At 44.2% G+C, this 23,165-nt stretch overlaps 1 protein-coding gene across 1 annotated transcript in view; it reads right to left on the bottom strand.

Moving 5' to 3' along the window:
• Positions 1 to 23,165, bottom strand: part of RFX4 (regulatory factor X4) — a 195,785-nt gene that overhangs the window by 80,459 nt on the left and 92,161 nt on the right. The window contains exon 6 of the mRNA XM_049884974.1: positions 4,058 to 4,119. Coding sequence (XP_049740931.1) covers positions 4,058 to 4,119 — 62 coding nt within the window. The remainder of the gene's footprint in view (positions 1 to 4,057; positions 4,120 to 23,165) is intronic.

Here is a 23,165-nt window from a genome sequence, read left to right as displayed (position 1 = left end):
ACGCTGAACAGGTTTCAGTGGAGCTCCCAGATTAAGACAAACTAGGAAGAAGGGCCTGGCAACTGACTTCTGAAAATCAGCCAATGAAAACCCTGCGGATCACAAAGGTCCGATCTGCAACTGATCATGGCAATGGCGCAGGATTGGGCAGTGTTTCGTTCTCTTGTGCGGGGGCAGGGGGTAGGGGAGGTCACCATGAGTCTGACAACTCAATGGCAGCTAACGACAACAACAGTCTTTCTGCAGATGAGAAAATGGAGGCAAGAAGGCTTAAGTAATTTGCTCAAGGTCATATAGCTGTTTAGGGAAAGAAAGACTTCTTGAACACAAGTCTGTTTGACTACAAGGCCGCTATTGCTGTAGTAAGAGAGAACCCTGCACGGGCGGCATTATAAACTTTGATGTTTGTCAGAGTCACTTATGGAGGCTAATAAAAATGCAGATTCCTAGGCCCCTTCCCAGACCCATTGATTCAGTACATCTGGGAAAAGAGCCCAGGAAACAGCTTTTAAACAAGTGCTACAGATATCCTGGTGCACATCTGTGTGAACTCTACCAGCCTGCTGGGTTAAGCACCTGAGTTACACTCCTAGCTCTACTGAGCCCCAGTTGTTGGCGATACTGTCATTATCTACTAGCTGGATAACAGCAGCTAACCCGGTACTAAATGCTTGACATATAGTATCTTATTTAACCTCAAAATCCCTGTAAGACCGGAATTAAATATTTTCCCCGTTTTACAGCCGAGGAAACTAAGACCCAGAGAATTTCAATAACACACCCAAGATCACCCGCTTAGTAGAGGCAGGATTTGAACCTCTAATAAGTGCCTTTAACCACAAATCCAGTGATTCTCAAACTTTACTAATGTCTACAAAACATATTAAAATACAGACTCCTGTGCCCCACCTCCAAAAAAGCCACGCCAGAGGTCTAGAGTGGATTTTTACAATCACTAAATTACAATCGCTCATGTAAATAACTCATGGCGTCACTTTCAGAAACACTGCACAAATATTAACTACTTTTCTCTCCCATGGAGATACGGTGATATTAACGAAATAAGACACACAAGAAAGCATTTGAGTTACGGGAATGGTTCATAGGGTGGGAAGAAACAATCGCATAAAACCTTCCCACTCCCTGCCCCCTTTTACTCCTGATACCATTCTGTGAAATTTCTGCTTAGCGGACATGGAGCCTCCATCTGAATTCCTCCTGGGATGAAGAACTCAGACCCTCCGAAGGCAGCCCAGTTCATTTTAAGTCCGTAGAGTTATCAGAGAGTTCTTCTTTGTGTTGAGCTGCTATCTGCCTTCTGTGCCTTCTATTTCCAACTGTCATAACTGCCTTTGGCAGAGGGGGCGGGACTGGACCCGGGGGCTCCAGTAAAAGTGCTCCAGATGGGAAGGCAGTTAGGACCTGCCTCCCTAACTTTAAAAAGCCTGACTTTATAACTTCTTAAGCGATAGTCATTTTATTAGTTGAACCAGACCATTTCTTGATTATCCAGAGAGTATATGTTGCTGAAATTGGCAACTAAAGTGAAGCTATTACTTTGATCGCTTTTCACTCTTTCTATTTCTGTCTAGTAGGGCATGTCAACAGCCTTGACCAGCTGCCCCCTCTCTGCTAAAATTTCTCTGTCAACGTAAATTTTCTAAGCGAGTTTCTCTTTATAAGGCTGGATCACATGATGGAGACTAGAGTTTCTTCTTATTGCCTTTTTATTAGTTGAAAGTGTTACCTTTAGAAGATTCTTACGGAAAGGATACAATTAAACTGATTACACAGAATTTTTAAAGAAGATACTGTCCAACTTACCAGCCTCTAGGCTAAAGAGAAAAAAAAAAAAAAAACACAGGCTCTTAAATGTAGACGGAAGAAAACCTTCTCCAAGTTTATGTTGGATGGGAAAACTTTCTGTTCGTTCTATCTTTACCATTTTTATTCTTCTATCTTAGAAATGGGCAACAATGCATTATATTAGAGCCAGTGACTCCTCAAAGACCATGAGCTGGAGAAAAGGAATTCTTTTCTATTTCGTCAACATCTATGCCTCCACTCACCTGTCACTCCCACGCTTGGAAGTGCCCCCTGCGCGCCCAGCCCTGTGCTCACAAGCAAGGGAGGGAGAATCTGATTTTTGTGCTCCACAGTCTTACCAAGGCTGAAACCTCATTTTAAAACAAATACCAGAGCTTCTCATTATAAACAAGGTTTGTTCTTCAGGGAAATCACCTTGGGAAGTTATTAGGGATTTATTCCTAGATGTCCCTTGTTCAAAAATTTTCTGCAAGTCTTTTTGGAAATCTCCCTCCAGACCTTCTGAGTCACACACAAAAAAGTCAGCTGTGTTATTTTCAGAATTTTACCAAAAAGGGTTTTCCCTAGTTTGATTATCTTCTTTCTTCATCAAACTTGGCTCCAAAGTGAAACCCACCCTGGGAGGAGGGGAGTGTGCTGCCCAGGGATGAGGGGGACGTGGGGTGAAGGGAGTGGGAAGTTGTTGCTCAAGGTGATAGTACTGGACGTGCTTTTGAAACACACTTAGAGGCAAGCGCTATAAGCCCTGCGTGGTTATTAAAAAAAAAGGTTTCGGTATTTAACAGGTCATTATTACTGCTAAACATGGCCAAAATGTTTGAGAAACGCCACATGATAAAGCCCCCTCTAGTGGAGTCACCGGGAGTCCCTGGGTGGCACAAACGGTTAACTTGCTCGGCTGCTAACTGAAAGGTTATTATCGGTTCAAGTCCACATGGAGTGCCTCAGAAGAAAGACCTGGTGCCCTACTTCCAAAAATCAGTCGCTGAAAACTCTATGGCGCACAGTTCTAACCTGACACACAAGGGGTCGCCCCGAGTCAGGGTCGACTCTAAGCCAACCGTTTCTTTTTTTGGTGGAGTCGCCATGTACACTAGCGTAATAAAGTTCCTAAGAAGTCTTGCGGTAAAGAAACCTGTTTAACTCAGTGCTTATCGAACTCATATGGCCACCAACCTTTTTTCATGAAATACCTATTAACACCCAACAGTTTCTGAAACACTCTTAGGGGCAAGTCTCATAACTCCAGATTTTAACGACACCTGGGCAGTGTAGTCAGAGATTCTCTTGCCACTGACTCACACCTAGGAGACCAGCATCCATAAACATCCTTCTCCCCTCTCAGGTCTTAGCTTAGATGTCACCTCCTTAAAGGCCCTCCTTGGCTATTCTTCCTAAACTAGGCCAATCCCCTTTTGTTATTCTCTACTCCAAATAACCAATTGCCATTGAGTTGATCCTGACCAATGGTGAACCCATGTGTGTCCGAATAGACTTAATTCTCCATAGGGTTTTCAACAGCTGTGACCTTTTGGAAGCAGATTGCCAGGCCTTTCTTCCAAGGTGCTTCTGGGTAAACTCAAACCTCCAACCTTTCAGTTAGCATCTGAGTGCATTAACTGTTTGCACCACATAGAGACTCCTTATTCTCTACTGCCACCCTCTTTATCTCCTGTTGCAATCTGATTATCGTTTTTTGCTTACACTTTTATTGTTTGTCCTTCCCACCAAGACGTATGCTCCATGAGGGCACCCGGCACCGTGTATCTAACACACAGAAGGTGTGAAGCAAACCTTGGCTGGTTGGTTGATGGAATTGATGAATAGGAAACAATGGGGCATCATGATATAGCCAGACCTTTCTGCCCCTCTCTCATCAGAGACTAGTACAGGTCGCTTTTCTGGCTGTCTGGAGACTATCAGAGCAGATAGTTTGCTAAGCAAAAGAGCTAAGTAACTGGGAAATTGTCCAAGAAGCTTCAAGATGCTCCTTTAAATGATGTCCAAGACTATTTTACAAAAAGCTTAAAGGCAGAATGGCACAACACTACATTCCTTAAAGCAGCTGGGCCAGGTGGCCCCTGGGAGATACCCTCTATCTTAGCTGCCCTGGGAGACAGGGGCTGGCTGTTGTAGGCCTCTGTGCTCCCTCCTAGCACAGTCAGCACACCAGGCCTGCCAGCAGAGCTCCGGAGGAAGGGCTGGGGTGGAATGACTGTATAGTGCTTACTTTGACTGTCCTCGTGTCCCGAGTCTTCTGGTGGTTAACTGAGGAAACTGCTGCCGTATGATCTGCAAGTCAACACAAGAATCAGTTACCCACCGGGAACAGCTGGGAGTACAGTCACTGAGTTTTACAAACAGCAACAATTAAAGAAGGGAGGAAAACATATGTCCTTGATCGAAATAGCTTGTCAGGAGGCCATCTGGACCCCGGAGAAGACACCTGGTGTTGAGGAGGCAGCGCCTAGATGAGTGTGGGGCTCTGGATCCTGAGGGGTCTCACTTGGCCCCTCTATGCTTTGCCCCCTCCTGCTCACAGCATAGCCGCACGGGACACCAGGGAGACACCAGCTGACCCAGGACAGTCCTCTTGGCAGTCCTCTCGTTAAAACCCTCCAACGGCTTCCATCTCACTTGGAACCAAAACCCATACTTAGCCTCTGTAGCCCGGTCTGTGCTTATCTCCTGGCCTTCCTCCCCCATGACTCTCACCTTCCACCAGATCACAGTCACACTGGCTTTTTTTTCTATTTCTGAAACACACCAGATCTGCTCCCTACCCAGGGCCTTTGCACTGTAGTTCCCACTGTCTGGAATCCCATTTAATCCAGTTCTCCACAAGACTGGCTCCTCCACTTAACATATTAGGGCCTCTGGTCAGTGTCCCTCTGGTCAGAGGCCTTCTCTGAGCAGCCAATCCAGAGTAGCACAAGCAATCACATGCCATCACCTGGCCATTTTATGACTTCTTAGCACTATCGGAAGTGATCGTCTTTGCTTCTATACAGTTTACTGTGTGTCTCCTCTCACTTGAATGTAAGCTCTGTGAGAGGAGGAACTGAGAACAGGGCTTGGCACATGCTAAGAGCTCAATCCATATTTGCTGAATGAAGGACTGAAGCCAGATTCCAGCCCTAGAGGGTATCCTTCACCATCTATAGAATAGGTGATAGTAACTGCTGTTGCCCAGGACAATCACATGGATTTGCAAGGAACATAAATAGAGGGGCCATCTCTCAATGTGAGAACAAAATACAGAGATAGTGTTTGTGGAGAGGGACTGTCCTTAGGGGTATGCGCAAGGATTTTAGAGCTAGACTACCTGGATTAGAGCCAAGCTCACCATTTGTTAGTTGGGTACCCCTGGACAAGTGATTTGACCTTCAAGTGACTCAGTCTTCTCATTTATAAAATGGGAATGATAAGAGACCCTCCTTAGAGAATTCTCCTGACAATGTAACAAAGTTAATGCCTATAAACAATTCAAAGCAGTGCCTGGCACTTAGTAAGTACTCAATAAATCTTTGCCATCATTACCACTGATTGTCCTGATGCCTCATGCCTTTATTTCCAGGGGCTTTTCCCTTATGTCCGACCAAATTCTTCCCGACCCCTTCCCCTTCTAGTGCAGCATGGAGCAAGCAAGCATGGTCAGAGGGCGGTCCTCGCATGCAGGCCTTCATGACAAGCAATGCCGTGGTTGATTTCCCACTGGTAGAGCTTGAATCTTGAGTGTTTTCTCTAGAGGTGGGGTGGGTTTCTCTCGATCCATCCACACCAATACTCTTATCGATTGATTTACTCATTCATTCAACAAACATGTACTGTGACCCTGTTAGCTGTTTGAACTTGGATTGATTTCTATTGAACCTCTCCGTGCCTCAGTTTTTTCCTCTGAAGTCTGGAGACTTAGTGAGTTGTGTTGTAATCTTGAAGGACAGGTGATGGTGGCCTCAACTCAACTGGCATCAGTGGGATGGAAACAAATGGACAAATTAGAGAGAAGTTAAGAAGCCGAGGTGGGTAGCATAAAGACTGACCATTTCTGTACTTTAGGAAGCTGACCGTCTCCAGTGTGGGGAATGGTTGGGGCAGCATTTCCTCATCTGAAAATGGGTGAAGTAAGATTAATTCCTCACACAAATGGTGAGAGAAGCTAATGGGATAACATCACAAAATCATTTTGTGACATTCTTTAAGGCTGTCACTTTTGCAGATGACACATCCCCAATTACTTTAACCTTAACTCCTGTAAGACAGTCTCTACGTCCCTCAGAACCTGGGCTTCTCACTTTGTCTATGTGCCTCTTAAATCATCATGTCTCAAGTTAAATGCAATATTTAAGGTAGGGTCTGACCCAGGGGCCAGGGACAGTGCTCTGTAAACATTCTGCCCTGTTATGCAGTCTAAGATCATGTCAAGCTTTGGCGGCCTCATCACCCTGGGTTTGTATTAACCTACCACCAAGTTCACCCTCCAGACTTCCATCACAGTACTAGTTTCAGAACCAGGATTTGAGACACCTGTTCACAAAGGAACACTACTGAAAGGATATAGGTATGCCAATAGAGATAGAGGGTAAATAAGGGAAGTGGAAAGCTGGAGCCAGGAGATTCTGCACACGGGTTAAAAGTGGGTTATGGTTTGGGTTCTAAACTTCCTACCCATCCAAGCAAAGAAGATAATACAACGAGTTACTAGAGTCCCAGTATCCATAAGATAAAAGCATTCCCATTTATGAAGAGCAGAGATTTTTCCTGACATTCGGATCTGGGAAATTTCTCCTGTGCAGATGGGCACAACAAATAAGGTACCATGTTTAATCCTTTGACATTAGCAGACATTTTAAAAAACGATAATATTCAGTACTGTCAAGGATGTGGTAAAACTAGAGTATGCACAGATTGAGGTTGACATTGTTTATGACTACTACCCTTCCCCCAGACATTCTGACAATATATATCAAGAACCACAAAACGTTCATATTTTTTGATGTATTAACTCCAAGGAAATAAACTAAAACTAAGAAAAAGCTGTGTGCAGGGCTACTAATGAGAGCAAAAATTGGAAACAATGTAAACGTCCAATGTGTGGAACTGGCTAAATAAATGATAGTACGTACACTCAATACTATGTTAGCAGCCATTAAAAATGATGGTAACATGGAAGGCGTTATGCTGAGTGAAATTAGTCAGTTGCAAAAGGACAAATATATAAGACTACTATTATAAGATCTTGAGAAATAGTTTAAACTGAGAAGAACACACTCTTTTGTGGTTACGAGACGGGGGGAGGGAGGAAGAGTGGGAGAGGGGTATTTACTAAATAGATAGTAGACAAGAACTACTTTGGGTGAAAGGAAGGACAACACTCAACACAGTGGAGGTCAGCACAACTGGACTAAACCAAAGCAAAGCAGATTCCTGAATAAACTGAATGTTTCGAAGACCAGCGTAGCAGGGGCAGGGGTTTGGGGACCATGGTTTCAGGAGACATCTAAGTCAATTGGCATAATAAAATCTATTAAGAAAACATTCTGCATCCCACTTTGAAGAGTGGCGTCTGGGGTCTTAAATGCTAGCAAGCGGCCATCTAAGATGCATCAATGAGTCTCAGCTCACCTGGATCAAAGGAGAATGAAGAACACCAAGAACACAGGGTAATAACGAGCCCAAGAAACAGAAAGGGCTACATGAACCAGAGACTACATTACCCTGAGACCAGAATAACTAGATGGTGCCTGGTCACAACCGATGACTGCCCTGACAGGGAACACAAGAGAGAACCCCTCAGGGAACAGGAGAACAGTGGAATACAGACCCCGAATTCTCATAAAAAGACCAGACTTAAAGATCTGGCTGAGACTGGAAGGACCCCGGTGATCAGGGCCCCCAGACTTTCTGTTGGCCCACTACAGGAACCATCCCCAAAGCCAGCTTGTCAGGCATGGATTGGAGTGGACCATGGGTTGGAAAAGGATACTGGTGAGGCGTGAGCTACTTGGTTCAGGTGGACACTTGAGACAATGTTGGCATCTCCTGCCTGGAGGGAAGATGCGAAGGTAGAGGGGCTTAGAAGCTGGCAAGATGGTCACAAAAAGAGAGAGTGGAAGGAGGGAGCGGGCTGTCTCATGGGGGGAAAAGTAATTGGGAGTATGTAGCAAGTTGTGTATGGGTTTTTGTGTGGGAGACTGACTTGATTTGTAAACTTGCACTTAAGGCACAATAAAAATTATTTAAAAAAAAATGATGGTAACAAAAAATATGTCACAACACAGAAAATACTTATGATGATATTAAACGAAAGAGTAGATTGAAAAACTACGTTTATGCTATCGTTACGATTTATGTACGTGTAAGTACAGGACCAGAAAGGGAAAATAAAAATGGGTATTGGTTAGGAGAGTAGGATTGTGAGTGGAACGAAAGAATTTTGTACTAAATCAATTTTTTTAATAGAAAAGGGTTTTCTGGCTATAAATATTTTGAATTGGCAAAGTTCAACATAATCTTAAAACAAGTAACAAAAATCTACCAGAATATTATAATGGTTGTTTTTCTTTTTTTCTTACTTTCTTTTCTTTTTAAAAATAAATCATTCCTTATTCCCTGCAAACAATGTGTAGATAATAAAAGAAAACAGCATTGTTTTGTTTGGCTGCTAAGCTTTATTATTACTTGATTAAAAAGAATGGTCCAAGTTCTGACACCTTTTCAAGTGTTTATTGGATGGTATCCCCTGTAACATCCACAAAGCACACAGGTAAAGCTCCCTAGGCCTGGCCCTGGGCTGAGCTCCCAGGACAGAAGACTGGTCTACAGACAGTCCAGAGGGTGACTGGGGAAGGAGCACAGACAGGCCTTCTGGAGCCATTTATTCCTCTACCAGGTAAGAAAATGCAGCATCAGGGGGACTGTAATTCTTTGCACTGTGATCTTTGCACTATTATCAAATCACAGAAGGGGCCTGTGAATTCACCAATCAATTTAACCTATGAATTCCCTCCATAGCTGATGGTTTGCACTTAATCCTTTTGTATAATGTGCGGATCAATACCACACGCAGTTTTATCATCTTTATGACCAGTATCACCCTCCACTGAGCCACCCAAGTCAGAAACAGGAGAGTCCTCCCAGACTCTGCTCTCTCCCTAACACTGCACAGACCCATGTCCTGTTGATTCTGCCTCCAAGACATCTATGAACCCATCCACTTGTCTCTGTCCCCCTGCTACTGCCCAAGCCCGCCATGATCTCTCACCTGGACCACAGACACAGCCTCCAGTCTTGCTGCCCCATCAGCACGACGTTTCTAAAATACAAGCACGGTCATTTTCTCAGTGCCTACACAGGATAAAAATCCAGGCTCCTCAGGCTGGTCCAGGGGGCTGTCTGTGATCTACCACAGCCCAACCTGCCAGCCTCAAATCCAGCCACTCTCCCAGGTGCTTCCAGGGCTCCAGGTGCCTGCCAGTCCTGCCACCACACATGCTAATTTCCTCTGCCTGGAATGCTGAACCCACGCTATCCCCCTCACCCCTGAGGAAATCCTCTTTCTCTGAGCCTCCCCCACTTCCCCCGTGACCCTCCCACGCAGGCTTAGATGTTCCCTCTTTGTGTTTACCTAGCAGGTTAGGAAACACCAGCACACAGTGACTAAGCTCACAGGCTCTGGGGTCAGGCTCGCCTGGGTTCAAATCCTGGCTCGGGTATTGTGCCAATCACTTCACATATATTACCTTCAGCGAATCCTTACAGCAACCCAGCGCCAGGTTCTGCTGTTATTTCCCTTGCGCAGATGAGTAAATTGAGGCTTAGAAGGGCTACATAACTTGTGCTGAGCCATACAGTATACAAGATGAAGACCTGGGATTTGAATGAACCCAATCTGACTCGACCTCTACCGCAACGATGCTTTGCCTCTGAATTAATGGAAGCACCGCAAAGCCCCTCATTCCTTCCTTTAACAGTCAACCTATATTTCTTTTATGTCATATTCCTGCATTCATACATGTCAGGTGAGTTTCAGGAATGAAATTATTTCTTGTTCCCACCTAACCATCAACGACGATTTCAATTCCCCTCACTTTAACCCTCTTGGTAATATTCTGGTGGCCTCTGTTATGAACAGGATCTGAGGCCCCTGCCCCCTTCCTATCCCTCAATCCCCCAAACATTCTAGGAAAAGTGGAAAACAGCTGATAGGACTGTGACATCAGCAGGAAGCCTGGTGTCTCCTCTTTGGTTAAACCCACCCACGTCCTATAAAGTGGAAACCTGGCAATTAAACACTTTTTATGCTTAATAAAAATCCTAACTAAGCAAAAGTCATTCTGTCTGGATAACTGAGGTCCCCATGTGGACAACTGCTACGCGTCTGCTCAGAGGCCTCTGATAATTCTCCTCAGCAGAGGCACCTTCTTCACCTGGACTCCCAAACTTCACTGTATAACTTCACTCTTTGCTTCCACCTTTTCTCTCAAAATTTCCTTATATGAATCCCTCGCTCCACCCATATCAGAGTCTTTGGTGCTGCTCTGCTTACTGCGTGCTTCCCAGCTTATAGGCCCCATATCCCTGAACCTCTCTCTCCTCCTCACCACTTACACCCCTCAGCACCCCCGCTCCCCAACACCCAGCATGAATGCCACTCCTACACAAAGTCTTTCCAGGCTTCTCGACTAGCTAAGAGCTCTTTTCCAAACCATGACTGCACCTGCCACTTCTAACCTATGGCCAAGATCCATCCTTCTTCCGTCTTCAATATACCCTGAGTCTATCCGCCATCTTCCTGTCACCACCAGTCCCAGTTGAGATCATCTTGTGCTTAGATTGCTACAGTCGCCCCCTTGTTGTCCCTGCTTCCAATCAGGCCCCCAGCACAATCACTTCTCTGTGAAGCCTCCGGACAAAGCCCAAACCCCTCCTTAATCTGGCTCAACAGGTCACATGTCATCCGTCCCTGCCTTCATTCCAGCTCACCTTTCCCCCTTTCTCCTCTCCCATGTCTCCTGTGCTACACCCACGGGGAATTTCTTCCAAGTTTCACAAACACACTGTTCTCTCTTGCTCTGGCTTTCCCACAAGCTGTTCCCATTGTCTGGAACCCTCCCCTCATGCCCTTTGGCTAATGTCTATGCAAGCTTCAAATCTTAGCTTGTACCTTACTTTCTAAGGAGCCCTGGTGGCACAATGGTTAAGAGCTCAGCAGCTAATCAAAAAGTTGGCAGTTCGAACCCACCCAGCCGCTCTGTGGGAGAAAGACCTGGAGAGCTGCTTCCGTCAAGACTTGACAGGACCCAACAACATCACCACCTTACTTTCTCCTGGAACTCTTCCTTGGGCCACTCGTTTGGTTTCAGTGACTACATTTATGTGTTCCATAAGATCCTAATATATAGTCAGTGGTCTACTCAGCTCTCCAAAGTCCGTCCTCGGCCTACAAGACCACACAAAACTGGTCTCTAGCTTCAATTTCTACTACTTTTCCCATGTTCAGCAAGCTGCAGCCTCAGTAACCACAATTGGTTAAGTAATGGTACAGAGTTTGGATTCATTCAACAACGAATATTATTGAGCTTCTACTACATGCCAGACATTACTAGGCACTGAGAGATAAAACACTGCGCAGAACAAAAATAGCCTCTGTTCGTGAAACTTTCATTCTAGTGGGAGAAGACCCAAAATAAATAAAAAAGTCAGTATATCTTATCTCAGGTAAGTGCTATAGAGGAGAACAAAAAAAAAAAAAAAAAAGGGTGAGGAACACAGGGAATGCAGAGGTGGTGGTGTTATTTTATTTAGGGTGATAAGGTCTCTGTGACAAGGTGGAATTTGAGCAGTGACCGGAAGGAAGTGAGGTAATGAACCATGTGGATACCTGGGGAAGACGACTGCAAGCAGAGGGAACGGCCAGGGTGGGAGCTTGTTTCAGGAACACAAGAAGGCCAGTGTGGCTGGAGCAAAGAGAGTGCGCAGAAGAATAGCAGAAGCTGAGGCTGGGAAGGCTTCAAGGAGTTGATGGGGCATGATTCATGTAGGGCCTTGAAGGCCATTGGAAGCACTTCTGCCTTTACTCTGAGTGAGATGGGAAGACTTCAGAGGTTTTAAGCAGGGAGTGGGGAACAAGATCTGACTTACCTTCCAAAAGGACCAGTCTGGCTGCTGTGTGGAGAATTGACTGTAGGGGGCAAGGGTGGAAGCAGGGAGACCAGTCAGAAGGCTATTGCAATAGTCCACGCAGGAGATAATGTGGCCTAGTGCATAAATTCATTGATTCAATAAATGAAAGAATGACTCGTTCCTCTTTTATTGGCCACTGAAGTTGTTTCCAGTATTGTATTAATATAAATAGGGCTATAATAAATACCTTTGTGCATAAAGACTTTTACTGTTATTGCTGATATTTTGTTTTGTGTGTTTGCCCCCCCCCCCCCCCAGAATTGTTTCTCAAATATAGAACTGCTTGACCAAAGAGGAGACACATTTCAAGGTTTTAAAAAGATACCCATCAAATTGCTTTTCATAAAGTGTAGGAGGGTATTATCACTTGTTTTTTATGTGCCTGTCTGAGAAGCCAAAAAAAGACCTTTTGCTCTTGTTTCCATTTGGGCATCAGGTTCTTCATCTATAAGATGGCGATAATCATACTCGTTCAGCTTTTCTCACAGGGTTGTAGTAGGGCCAAGGCAGTTAAAAAAACGGATACCCAGTTATGGTCTGAACCAGAGAAGACATGTCTCCTGGGCTTCACCATCTGGGGGTAGGAGAGGGGCAGAGGGCAAGAGCTCAACCTAACTAAGCAGGCTTCCACAGCCCTATTGGCTGGAGGGGAAAAGAGTGACCAGCTGTGAGGGTGGGGGGAGTCTACATCTGTTAATACCTCTCTCTGCTGTCTTTATTACTTCTTCCTGGGGCAGAAACGGTGGTCTCAAACATACCAACAATCATGAAGATGGCACAGCACCCGGCGACGTTTCATTGTTCCATTATACATAAGGTCGCCGTGAGTCAGAGCAACGATAACTGGTCATCCTTCTTCACCAGCCCATCCATGCTCTTAACACAGCTATTACTCTATAATTTGATCGTTTATGGAGTTTCAGATCCTCACTCAATCCAGTCTTCAGGCTTTTGTGGTATGGTTTGACTTCCCAAGCAAAGTATTTGTCCAGTTAGAATATTTGGTTCTGTTCGTGAAAATTCTTTTATCTAAAAATATTTTGTGATCAAATATTCTCCTTTTCCCCAAAAGAGGGAAAAGTAATTTCAAATTAAAAAAAAAGAAGAAGAGCAAAGGCAGCGTGTTCAGAATTGGGGTGGGGGGTGGGAGGAAGCACTGCTGTACCACATCCCTTCGGCCAAAGGGAGGTCAAGACGCTTCCCCTCCCAGCCAAGACAAGGCTGATTGCACCTTCTCTTTCCAGCCGCAACTAAAACCTGTGGGAAGGGGGTTTCGCTTTTTTTTTTTTTTTTTAAGTGTTTCTTATGGGCTGCAAATTACAAAATATTCTCTTCTTTCACCAGATAATCAAATGGTCCCTGAATCTGAAAGCGCAGCACAATTCGGTTTGCGTCTCAAAATGCAGTGTCAGTTCAGCCCCGCAAAGGCAGTTCAGTTTTTAATTTCTGGAGCAAGACTCGGCAAACAGTAAAAACACTCTTGTGGAGCTGTGAAAGTTGAGCTTCGCTGTTTGATAAATGAGCAGACGGGCAGGCAGCCCCTCTTTCTTTTTTTGTATGGATTCAATGAAGCCTGCCTAAAGAACGCCACATGCTGTTCTAGCTACTGATCTAACATTCCGCAACATCCCAGCCTTCCAAATTCCCTTTAATTACGCGTGAATCCCACCCTTCTCTCTTTCAGCCTGGGCAGACAGGGCTGGGGCTCCACAGGGCGGGGGCTCCACAGGGCGGGGGGTGGGAATCGAAAAGTGCTGGAGAACGACTCCCTGGAGCCACTGGAGTTCTTTTTTAAGGGGCAGTTGTCATGTTATTCATATCCTCCCTCTACTCTTCTCCCCATACAATGCATTGCTCCAGGTTGAAGGAAAATCAGCATGCAGGCTACCCTTGGATAATTCTTGGAGTTTTAGAAAATGTGAGTGAGTTTTAAGCAAACATTGCTAAAATGACATATTCAAACCCGTGCGCTATATTAAGGTAAGGATGGGGACAAACGAGCAGCACTAGGCACCACACACTATACTAGGTGTTTTACACTTGGTATTGCATTGTATAAAAGAGGGCAGAGGTGGTTCAGTGGTAGAATTCTCGCCTTCTACGCAGGAGACCTGGGTTCGATTCCTGGCCCATGCACCTCATACGCAGCCACCTATTCGTCTGTCAGTGGAGGCTCGCATGTCGCGATGATGCTGAACAGGTTTCAGCAGAGCTTCCAGACTAACACAGGCTAGGAAGAAAGGCTTGGTGATGAAAATTCTGGCGATGGATCACAACAGCCTGATCCCACTGTGTGAAGGGCCGCCATGAGTTGGGGCCAACTCCCTGGCGCTAACAACAATGTTGCATTTTATCCCATAAACATCTCTGGAAGAAAGCATGCTGTTGCTCTGCTGTGTGCCATCGAGTCGATTCCGACTCACAGCGACCCATAGGACAGAGCAGAACTGCCCCCACTGGGCTTCCAAGGAGCAGCTGGAGGAAAGCATGATAATCCCCGTTTTACAGATGAGGAACTGGGATCTAGGGCGGTCCCAGATGCTTGGGCCACAGACTCCAGTGGAAGAATGGGGGGAATCTCGTTACACTCCCTTCTCCTCTTCACCTTGGCAGACCACTAGAGCAAGGAGGCTCCCGCTGATGGTGCATGAAACCCCGGACGTCCTCTCATGATGTGGCCTCAAGAGCCACCTTCAGAACCACAGAGGAAAGGCACTCAATCTCATTATTCTACAGATTTGATTTTGACCCCAAAGTGTATGGTCTGGATCCAGCTTGACCTCCAAACTTAAGTCTCTGGGGATGGCTCTGCAGTTTCCAAAAATTCAGTGCACCCCCAGAAGGCAGAGATCTGCCACCAACGAGGACTGACCCAAAAGAAATTCCAGTGCAATGGAGCAAGCGCCCATCCTTCTATACTTTGTGGGAGACCAAGCTCAATTGTGTATAGTCAAGTCTGCTTAAAACAGCTTAAAAATAAGAGCTTATTTTAAAATAAGATTTGGGCTCTTATTTCAGGGATCATTTGGGTGTGGGAAGAGAAGAGGAGCTTTTCAAATGGCAAGAAATTGGAAACTCAGTACAATGACTCTTTGCTGTTTTATAATTATATACTTTAGATGTTTTGTGGCTTTCTTTAAAAAAAAAAAAAGCATATAACCAACAATTTTTCTAAAAAGTAAGGGAGGATTTGGGAAAGAAGTTAGTTCTAATTGCTGAAACTTTAAGTCTGAAAGCAGAGTACTCACTTTTTTTTTTTTTTCACTAGAAAAACCTAGCCCCCTTTTTTCAGAGAAGAAAAAATAATTAAGTCTGGTGGTAGGAATAAAGATTTTTTGAGCACCCCACCTCAATGTTTTCATTTTGAAATGGGCATTTGCCGGAGTAATTTTACACTGCTGATTTACCTCTATTCTTTAGACATTTTCTTTTCAGCACCTACTAGGTGCCAGGCACTGGGGGCATGAAGTTAGAACATGCTACAGCTTTCCCCAAAAGAAATTTCAAAATTTGTATAAGAAATTCGTATCTAGTGAAATGAGACAGAAGTGGAATTACCAGTCACACGTATGGGCCGATGAAGGAGTCCATGAAAACTCGCAGGGCTAGAAAGATAACAGTTAATCGGTTGTTTCTTGCTGGGTGCCATGGAAGGCAATCGCAAGAAGTCCAAAAAATCCCTAGATGAACCCAGTATTGTCTTTAGGCTGACTGGATATTGTGTCACATGTGTGAATGTGAGAAAAGACAGTCATCACACGCCGATTTAGCTAGAATGAGGTGACTTACATAAGATACAGGCTAAGTCAAAAATGGAATAATTCTGAAGACAATAATAAGAGTGAGGGTGAGGGTGGTGATGACAACGTGAGATGTAGGTAATTTTTAGAACAATTGTCCTCAAAATTGTTCAGAAGCAATAGCACCTAGAAGGCTTGAAATATTGATAGGTTAGTGATAACATACTAAAAACACGATATATTAAAGTCATGAAATGTTGCCATGGTAAATGGAAACCATGATTATAGCTAACGTGCATGGAGTGTTTATATTTACCAGGAGCTGTGCTCAGTGACGTCACTAGGGTTGGCATCGCCCTGTGAGGTAACTCATGGTGCCACACTAGGGTTGGCATCGCCCTGTGAGGTAACTCATGGTGCCACACTAGGGTTGGCATCGCCCTGTGAGGTGACTCCTGGTGCCATCCCACCGTGGACCTCCTCCCATACCAGACCGTGCAGAATTCTCAGTAACGTTTTTTTGTACTAGTGTTTCTCATAAATCAATTTCTATACATCACTTCTTCTTTTCCTTTAATTACTGCTTGTTGATATAGGTTCACAAATACTAATTACCTCAGTGTGTAGCTAAAACACCAGGAAATCGGACAAAATCAGCAACTCTAACAACACTGGCAGCAAGGAAAACAAGGGTACGTGCTTGTAGTGCGTGCAGATGACCTGAAGCGTCATTGTGATTGGGTAATAATGTCAGCTCTGACTGGAGCACGTTAGAAGGTTCAAAAAAGTCAATCAGCATAAAGCTTTAGTCTTGTAGGTATACTGATACATGTAAACTGGGCTTACAAAAAATTTTTTGCTGTTCTAAGTCATTACAGGGATATTTTTATAAAAAATAATAAATTTCTCCTGAAACACCACACAAAAATTTTCTAGACAGTCATTTTGGTGTCACCCCCCCCGACAATGTCACCCGGTGAGGTCTGCAAACCCCCAGCTCCCTTAATAATGCCACTGACTGTGCTTTTTATATATATGTTTATATTATATTTATATTTGTATTATGTCCTTTTTATATTTATCACCTCAGCACTTCTTTAGGTGGATGCTATTATTATCCCATTTTATAGATGGAGAAACTGAGGTCCGGAGATATTAAGAAATTGCCTGATCTCCCACAGCTGGTAAGTGGAAGAGTCAGTTTGACTTCAAAGATTTTATACTTCATTACACTAGGGACGATGAAAAAGGAAGACAAAAGAAGAAATGATGCCTTCAAATTGTGGTATTTGCGAAGAATATTAAATGTGCTACAGACTGCCAGAAGAACAAACAAGTCAGTCTTAGAAGACATACAACCAGAATGCTCCCTAGAAGCGAGGATGGCATGACTTCAACTTGTTTACTTTGGACATGTCATCAGGAAAGACCAATTGCTAGAAAAGGACACCATGTTTGGTAAAGTAGAGGATCAGCAAAAACCAAGGAAACTTTCAATGAGATGGATTAACACAATAGCCCTAACAATAGACTCGAACACACCAACCAGCATGAAGATGGTGTGGGACTGGGCCACATTTCATTCTGTTATACATAAGTTGCCATGAGTCCGAGCCAACTCGATGGCAACTGACAACACACTGAAGACACCTAAAACAACAAAATGTGTTATCTTATGTGAAAGCAGACATTCCAGTGTGGACACTCAACTGCAGATGCTAAAGGTTAAAAAAATGTATGTGAAAATTAAAACAAGGCCACCACCGAAGGATCCTCATGTCACCTCCAGAACGCCCTCCTCTGCTCCTGTGCCTTCCATGGAGGTGCAAGTGACTCTACATGTGGGCAGGTTTGAAGGACTCTGGAGGAAGAGGGCAGTTATATACTGTGAGAGGAAGCACATCATTGTCTCTGTTCCAGGTGTATGTGACTGCTGAATACACAGGTCCCCAAATACACTTGGCTTTTCCTATTGCTCAAGCACAGCCAAAAGGAAGGAGGAAGCCAGATATTCAAGGAAGAGACACCCACAGCCCATACTGCCAATTACCTCAAGTCCTCATTGGAAAAAGGCGTGAAATAATTCAATTCAATTCATATAAGTACATCTGTGGCCCCAACTTCCCTTTCTTCAGTCTCCCTACATTGATGGTGTTCTTTCTCTGTGGCATGTGTCCACACTCTCCCACTTCCTGCCCCCTCAGATCCAACTCCCAGAAAAATACCTGGTTTCCAGGCCCAACCCTGCCACTTAGCATGTAAGCTTGGAAAAACTACTCAGTCCCTCTGGGTCTTAATTTCCTCACTTGGAAAATGAGGAGGGTTGTACCAATAGATCTCTAAGTCCCCTTAATAGATTAAATCTATTCATACTGAGGTGCTAGTAACTGAGAAGTATTAGTGAATTACCCTGTCCCGTTCTAGTTGCATTTTTATAGACTTAAATGAGAAGAATTGAGGAATTTGAGATGTCAACAAGCCTTCAGGAAAGATATATTTGTGAGACCAAGTGGCTTCCAATTGCTCATATGCAAGTTTAAGTCGAAGCTGAAGAAAATTAAAACAAGTCCACAAGAGCCAAAATACAATCTTGAGTATACAGCACCCGAATTTGGAGACCATCTCAAGAATAGATTTGACACATTGAACGCTAATGACCAAAGACCAGACAAGTTGTGGGATGACATCAAGCACATCATACATGAAGAAAGTAAAAGGTCATTAAAAAGACAAGAAAGAAAAAAAAGATCAAAATGGATGTCAGAAGAGAATCTGAAACTTGCTCTTGAATGTAGAGCAGCTAATTTGAATGGAAGAAATGATGAAGTAAAAAAGCTGAATAGAAGATTTCCAAGGGCGGCTTGAGACGACAAAAAGTAAAGTATTATAATGAAATGTGCGGAGACCTGAGTTAGAAAATTAAAAGAGAAGAACTCGCTCAGCATTTCTCAAGCTGAAAGGACCGAAGAAAAAATTCAAGCCTTGGGTTGCAATTTTGAAGGATTCTATAGGTGAAATATTGAACGAAACAGGAAGCATCAAAAGAAGACGGAAGGAATACACAGGGCACTGTACCAAAAAGAATTGGTCGATGTTCAACCATTTCAGAGGAAAGATATGATCATGAACTGATGGTACTGAAGGAAAAAGTCCAAGCTGCACTGAAAACATTGGGGAAAAACAAGGCTGCAGGAATTGACTGAATACCAATTGAGATGTTTCAACAAACGGATGCTTACTCGTCTATGCTAAGAAATTTGGAAGATAGCCAACTGACTGGAAGAGATCCATATCTGTGCCCATTCCAAAGAAAGATGATCCAGCAAGATGCATAAATTATCGAATAATATTATTAATATCACAAGCAAGTAAATTTTTCCTGAAGATAATTCAAAAATGGTTGCAGCAGTACATTGACAGGGAACTGCCAGGAAGTCAAGCCAGATTCGGAAGAGGACATGGAACGAGGGATATCACTGCTAATGTCAGATGGATCTTGGCTGAAAGCAGCTAATTCCATAAAGATAGCTTACCTGTGTTTTATTGATTATGTAAAGGCATTCCACTGTGTGGATCATAAAAAATTATGGATAACATTGCAAAGAATGGGAATTCCAGAACACTTAATTGTGCTCATGAGGAACCTGTACATAGGCCAAGAGGTAGCTGTTCGAATGGAACAAGGGGATACTGCACAGTTTAAAATCAGAATAACTGTGTGTCACAGTTCTATCCTTTCAGCATGCTTATTCAATCTGTATGCTGAGCAAATAATTCGAGAAGCTGAAGTATATGAAGAAGAACATGACATCAGGATTGGTGGAAGACTCTCTAACAACCTGCCATATGCAGATGACACAACCTTGCTTGCTGAAAGTGAAGCACTTACTGATAAAGACCAAAGACCACAGCCTTCAGTACGGATTACATCTCAACGTAAAGAAAACAAAAATCCTCACAACCGAATCAATAAGCAACATCATGATAAATGGAGAAAAGATTGAAGTTGTCAAGGATTTCATTTTACTTGGATCCACAATCAATACCCGTGGTGAAACAGCAGTCAAGAAATCAAACGACAAATTGCATTGGGCAAATCTGCTGCAAAAGACCTCGTTAAAGCGTTGAAAAGCAAAGATGTCACTTTGAGGACTAAGGTGTGCCTGACCCAAGCTGTGATATTTTCAATCATCTCATATGCATGCAAAAGCTGGACAATGAATAAGGAAGACTGAAGAAGAATTGATACCTTTGAATTACGGTGTTGGCAAAGAATAATGAAGATATCATGAACTGCCAGAAGAGTGAACAAATCTGTCCTGGAAAAAATATAGCCAGACTGTTCCTTGGAAGCGAGGATGGCAAGACTTTTTCTCATGTACGTTGCACACGTTATCAGAAGCGACTGGAGAAGGACATCAAGGTTGGTACGGTAGAGTGTCAGCGAAAAAGAGGAAGACCCTAGACCAGTTGGCTTGACACAGTGGCTACAACAATGGGCTCAAACATAGCAACAATTTTGAGGATGGTGCAGGACCAGGCAGTGTTTCATTCTGTTGTACACGGAGTTGCTGTGAGTTGGAACTGGCTCAAAGGCACCTAACAACAACAACAAAGTGGCATTCTACATGTATTCAAGTTACACTGTGTATATACTGTCTAGCGTCTATTCATAAATCTGCCTCTTCTTGAAAAGTTCAACGAATTGCTGACCATAAATCACATTACCTTTGCACAGTCTTAAGTGATCACATGGTACCACCTATGTTGCTTTTCATGGCTCATGAATTGGGAATATATCCTATACTCTTTTAGGATCCTGGGTTCCATTTCACAGTTGTGACATATAGAAGGATACACAGATATTTGAAAGGATTTTCTGTGGCTAAAATGGCTATTGTTGTACCCCTTTCCAATCAAACCCTATTTTTTTTATTCCAGGAGGCCTGTTAAACCCGTTGCCGTTGAATAGGACAGAGTAGAACTGCCCCACAGTGTTTCCAAGGAACGGCTGGTGGATTCGAACTGCTGACCTGTTGATCAGCAGCCCAGCTCTTAACCACTGTGCCACTGGGGGTCCATTCCCAAAGGCAATAGATTACATTTACCTTGGCCTCCCTGATGGCCCAGAGTAATCAATGCGATATAAGGGTAGATCACTGGGTGGAGCTTCTAGGAAAGTTCCTAAAGAGGGCTGGCTTGGCTAGGAGTCTTGTTCTTTCTGCCCTCCCTTCTATTTCCTGCCTGGAATATGGCCTTTTGAGTCCAGCAGCCATGCACTGACTCAGAAACTGGAAGCTGTGAGCCAAAGATGGCAGAGCACAGTAGAGATAGAAGGGGCTCATAGAGCTGTCATCCCAGTGCTGGGCTCTCTTCTCCTAGGCTTACTTATATGGAGAAAAGTAAAACCACTGATTTATTCAAGCCACTGTTTGGGGATGGGGAGGGGCATCTTTTAGCCATAACCACAAGGCGACTCCTAACTGATATGTTAAACCTTTTGGCTTCCACCTAGGATTTACTTTATTGGGAAGCCTCCAGTGTTTACCTCCTTTGCATTGAGCAGAAATCAGATACTGACAGCATAAGGCTTGGAGCCAGCTATCTCCTCTATAAATGGGAATAAAGATAGCAGTTAGTTCCCAGGGCTGTACGAGGATTGAATGAGTTGATGTGTGCACAAGGCTTGATCCAGCGACTGGCGCAGTCAGTGCTAGCTATCATTACTTTATGATTCCCATTTGAAAGTATTTTGGGATAATATTTTTTTTATGGAAAGGATCTTCATGTGCTCAGAGACTACCTTCCCCATTTGACAGATGGCGGTACTGAGGTTCAGAGAAGGAAAGAGGCCTCCCCATGGTCACACAGCAAGTAAAAGTGACAGATCCTCAAGGTCAGGGCTCAGAATGCAGCATAACTGGAAACTCCTGGCACACAGCCCATAGCGGACCCTTCCTAAATGTCTGTCCGTAAAGACCTTTTTTCACCCTCAGACTTCCCCTGGAGAGCTTGTTGCAACCACTTGGAAAATGAACCGTTTGCAACTTAGAGATGTTCTGTTTGTTCAGAAATCTGAGGTCCAGTTTTTCTTTCTGAAAAGGCTTGGCTTGGTGGCTAAGCACCATGGTGCTCTAATGGAAAGCAGGGGAAAGATGTATTTGGTGAAATTAAAATGCCCACTTCAGCTTCTGTGGATCTTCTGGGGCTCTGGGTTGGGGGAGGTGGATACCCGGTGCCTGGGGGTTTTCCAGGACGGACTAGGTGCTCAAGCTACCCTTCCTCTACCCCTAAGGAGGCAGCAGTTTTCTCCTCCGTGTCCCTCCACCCCCGTGTGTTCACAGCCCAGGAGGTGCCTTTGCCATCTTGTCCTCCAGTTATTCATGTGCACGTGTCCCCTGAAGGACAGAGGCTGTCTTCTTCCCTCCGTATCCCGTCGCCCAGCCCAGGGCCAGGCTCATCACGGACATGGGATAAACGAATGCTGAATAAATGGGTAGATCCAAGTGTCGCTGGAGGAAGCAGCACAGAAAATACTGGCAGGGGATTTCACACTGCTGAGAATACCCCACTGGGAAGGTGTGAGGGGACATGTCGCTGCAATGCCAGCATACTTGATCCCCGAGAGGCAGACAGACCAAGACTTCTCTCCCCAATTCCGTCACCTAGGAGGTCTCCAGGTGACTGCTAATGACATCAAAGTCAAAAGGACAAGTGGATGCACAACACCTGCCCCCACACATACCCACCCTCCTCCCATAATAACCTGTTCCGTGTAGAGGAGATGTCTAAGAGCGTCGATTCCAGCCTGACTGACAAGTCTACATCCTGAATCCATCACTTACTAACTGTGTGACCTTGGTGAATTACCTGACTGCTCCAGGACTCAGTTTACCCATCTATTAAATGGGGGATAATGACAGTTACTTACAGTCCCTGGAGAAGGACATCATGTTTGGTAAAGCAAAGGGTCAGCGAAAAAAAGGAAGACCCTTGATGAGATGGATGGACACAGTGGCTCCAACAATGGGCTCAAGCACAGCAATGACTGTGAGGATGACACAGGATCAGACAGTGTTTCATTCTGTTGTACACAGGGTCGCTGTGAGTCAGAACTGACTCAACAGCACCTAACAAGAACAACAATCTCATAGAGTTGTTTGTAGGATCAGATAAAGTTGCTGTATGTACTTAGAATGGTGCTAGGTACATAAAAATGCCCTATTTAAGTTTCTGCTATTTCTATTAATTTTATGAGAAATTTGTGAAGGCTGTATCATAAATCAGACATGGGCAGACACCTCTACCACCTGTTAAAAAGAATTGCTTGGGAAATTTAGCTGGGTCTAATGCCAAGTGTAGGCCAATTCTATTCCTATTATTACCTTGTGTGTGTCTCAAACACAGTTCTGT

Source organism: Elephas maximus, chromosome 4, assembly GCF_024166365.1.
Source record: "Elephas maximus indicus isolate mEleMax1 chromosome 4, mEleMax1 primary haplotype, whole genome shotgun sequence".
Classification (NCBI taxonomy): Eukaryota; Metazoa; Chordata; class Mammalia; order Proboscidea; family Elephantidae; genus Elephas; species Elephas maximus.
This window is presented reverse-complemented; position numbering and strand designations above follow the sequence as displayed.